Source organism: Penaeus chinensis, chromosome 31 (genome assembly GCF_019202785.1).
Source record: "Penaeus chinensis breed Huanghai No. 1 chromosome 31, ASM1920278v2, whole genome shotgun sequence".
Taxonomy (NCBI): Eukaryota; Metazoa; Arthropoda; class Malacostraca; order Decapoda; family Penaeidae; genus Penaeus; species Penaeus chinensis.
In genome coordinates this window covers 11,872,762-11,876,200 of record NC_061849.1, presented here as the reverse complement: position 1 = coordinate 11,876,200, position 3,439 = coordinate 11,872,762, and the positions used below count along the sequence as shown (strand labels likewise).

General features: G+C 32.0%; 1 protein-coding gene across 3 annotated transcripts in view; it reads right to left on the bottom strand.

Annotated features, from left to right (window-relative positions):
* Positions 1-554: 554 nt before the first annotated feature.
* Positions 555-3,439, bottom strand: part of LOC125041762 (2,4-dienoyl-CoA reductase [(3E)-enoyl-CoA-producing], mitochondrial-like) — a 5,625-nt gene continuing 2,740 nt past the window's right edge. The window contains exons 5-8 of one of the 3 annotated variants that reach the window (XM_047637023.1): positions 2,997-3,096; positions 2,357-2,576; positions 1,420-1,478; positions 555-751 (exon numbers count right to left, since the gene is read on the bottom strand). In XM_047637023.1, the coding sequence (XP_047492979.1) occupies positions 679-751; positions 1,420-1,478; positions 2,357-2,576; positions 2,997-3,096 (452 nt within the window). In that variant the 3' untranslated portion in view covers positions 555-678. Of the gene's footprint in view, positions 811-1,302; positions 1,479-2,356; positions 2,577-2,996; positions 3,097-3,439 lie in introns of all 3 variants that reach the window. The other 2 variants (XM_047637021.1, XM_047637022.1) reach the window with 2 other exon arrangements.

The window sequence follows — 3,439 nt, the reverse complement described above, 5'->3', positions numbered from 1 at the left end:
TAAATAATACCTTTCAAAATTCAATAATATTTTTTTTTGGAAACATCAGCAAATGCTACCCCAAACTAGACTAGGACAATGATAAAGATCAAGACTACATCCATGATTAAAGAAAAAAGAGAGAAGTTTCTCCTAATTATTTTGGAGGTTTCTCCTTAATTATCACATAGATATCATTAAAAAATATAAGAGAAAGACAGGTATAATACACATATTTTTTTAGCAACTTACCTCAGATATGCAAGATATGTTTTTTATGTATTATTTTCCCATACTATCAGATGTGTTTTTGTTTTTACAAACCAAGAATGAAATCTATCACTCAGGTGAAATAAGGATGCAGAAGTTTTTTTTTATGGTTTATTATACAATCAGTATGAATTTATTAGAAGGTGGTGAATTGAAAGTTGATTTATCAAAATATACCTACATGATATATATAAATGCATTTTTGTATTTTTACACAATAATTCATTACATATTTACATATATTATTTGTGAGTAACTGGTGGCAAAGACCATTTCTTTATACAAAGATAAGGAAATGTCTTAAAATTATTTCAACCCTTTTAATAAAGCTATTTTAACATTTCTTTAAAGATTTCAAATACATATAATCCCTTTAGATAAAAAAAGAGAAGACTATAAGGTTCTCTGCCCTTCCAATTCATGTCCACTTTATTGCTTTTGCTTCTTGCTACCTGCTCGAATCATTTTTTCCATCATATCCCACATTTCTGGTGTTACCTGTCTTAACATGTTGAACTGGCCAGCCATGTTGCGATATTCTCCTCCGTCAAATCCAAGAGACTGAAGAATAAAAGGGAAAAAAATTAAAATAAAAAAGTTTCTACATAGTTTAATTGCTAATATATAAAGTATGATAATAGCATCAGACACTGGTAACATTCTTAGGAACAGTAAGTGATGAACTTAAAGCATCAGCCACCAAAATTAATAAAATAGTTTACTTGCATAACTACAACACTACAGTCAAAACTACCTCTACTACTACTACTACTATGTACTACTACAAGCACTACCATTAATATTATCCATCTGTTGTCTCCCTTATATATGAATATCCAGACATAAACCTATTGATTATGGGCATGCATGCATATAATATATATATATATATATATATATATATATATATATATATATATATATATATATATATATATATATATATATATATGCACAAAGTCCATATAGACAACATCCACCTGCCCACATTAATAAACCTATTTTTAACAATCATTTATCATTATCAATAAATCTAAAGACAAGGTTCAGTACCCAATATCCTGAATGAATAGATCACTTCACAATTTAGCCTTCCTCATAGCCTTGTCTTTGCTTGTGGTTTTTCGAATCCTTTCCTCTGTCTTATCCCACTGTTCTGACGACATATACATAAGACCGTTGAATTCTCCTGATGCCAATCGAAAACTGCCACCGTCCAGAGCTATGGTCTGTAATATTTGAGTTGGTGTAATATCACTGCCAAAAGGGATGTATTTTCAATGTCTCATTTCTTGTTGGCACATGTAGCTGTACAGAAAATTAATTAAATTGGGAATTTCTTAGAAATCTTGTGTTCCATGATAATACGTTCTTAAGAGCACCCTGGTAATGGGGGTTCAGGAAGGCTAAGATGAGTAAATGGTCTTAGCTTATTGTTACGTATCTAAAGAAACTAGTCTATGATTTTGAAACAACCTTGGACTATTTCATAGTGTAATGGGTGTAAACAGAGTGGGGTTGACTTGGGATTTTCAGTTGCAAATTCAGGCTATGATCCATACATATACTTTATTATTTTCTTCTCTTCACAGGATGAACTGCAATATGTATTGTATGATGTTGACTGTGTGGCTATAATGTACATATGATGGAAAAGATTTTTTGAACTGGTGGACTACACTATCCATGCGAGAGTAAAACAAAGTTTAACTGCATAATTGTCAGATTGTCCAGCTCCAAAGTTATAGTTAAGAGAACATATGAACTCATTTCCTGTATATAATAAAAGGGCAAGTTATTTAAGCAAAAAAATACAGATTACCATATTGTGTGGAAGTACAAAAAGAAAAAAAAAAAATACTTATGATTTTTTATATTTTCCTCTAGAGCTTGCATTAACATGTGAGCTTCATATACTGTCTATAGTCTATTTCATGTCTAATTACTAAACAATCTAATTATTCCCAACTTTCCATGTTAGCATGCAACTTACAATCTATGCATCTATAAATCAATGTCTATTCTGTCATAATCAATCTCTACTTATATTCTTTACTTATATACTTACCTCCAAAGTCACATTATATATGCATCAACAAAGCCTTACCTCTCCACTCAGCCAAGTAGAATAATCAGACACAAGGTAAGTTGCTAGGTTTGCCAACTCCTCCACTTCTCCTAAACGTCCAGCTGGGATGCGTTCATGTGCAATCTGGGTAAAAGAGCCAGTTGGGTCCAGACGGCTGAATGCACCCTCCGTCTCAATAGGGCCTGGGGCAATGCAGTTGAAACGTAATCCATAACGGCCCCACTCTGCCGCAAGTGACCTTTCAAAATAACATCAATGTTTATAGTTAAATTAATCCCTGAAACTCAAGGATCTTAATATCTATTTTCCAATAACCATATACAACTCTACTTCACTTGCATGCTGACAGGAAACATTCTTCAGATCTTGCAATTCCATCCCTAATTCTTTGAATTTTGTTAGTCAAGACAATTCCTCACATCATTAACTGAATGCTTTCAGGTTTGCCTTTGGAACAAGAATACTGGCTGTGGCAGAAGTATGGTAAGTAGGTGAGACTCAAACCTATCTGGATTAAAGACTCAAAGTAAGCAATGAAATACGTCACCTTCATTCTCTTATTCTTTATTTACTGTACTATTTAAACAAAGGCTCAAAATCTTACCAAAAAAATATTAATGAATTAATTAATAAAAAAAAAAAGAACATGAAGATTTACCTAGTCAGAGTTTCAACACCTGCTTTTGCTGATGCACTTGGGGATACAAAGCCAGAGCCACTTCTTGTGTATGTTGTTGTAATCGCCAAAAATGCGGCACCTGTGGAGAAATTACAATCAGAATTCATATGCCTCTAAAATAACATTACAGAAAAATTTCCTCTATGGAGGACTTTCATGAAGATCCTGAACCCTACTTTTCATGATCCTTTTTCCTTTCAATTTTGTGTTTAAAAAGAAAAAAGAAAAACGAATTTCATACACAAAACTACCTTTAAAAAACATTAAACAAAATTTTTAATACACTTTACAATTAATACTTTCTAATATTTTTTAGGCAGTTCCTTGGGCCAAGTGTAAGGGGAATTGAATCATCTTTCCCTTTTTTCTATATGGACTGAATCAATTTTAAATATTCTAGATGACTATGACAGCAATATATA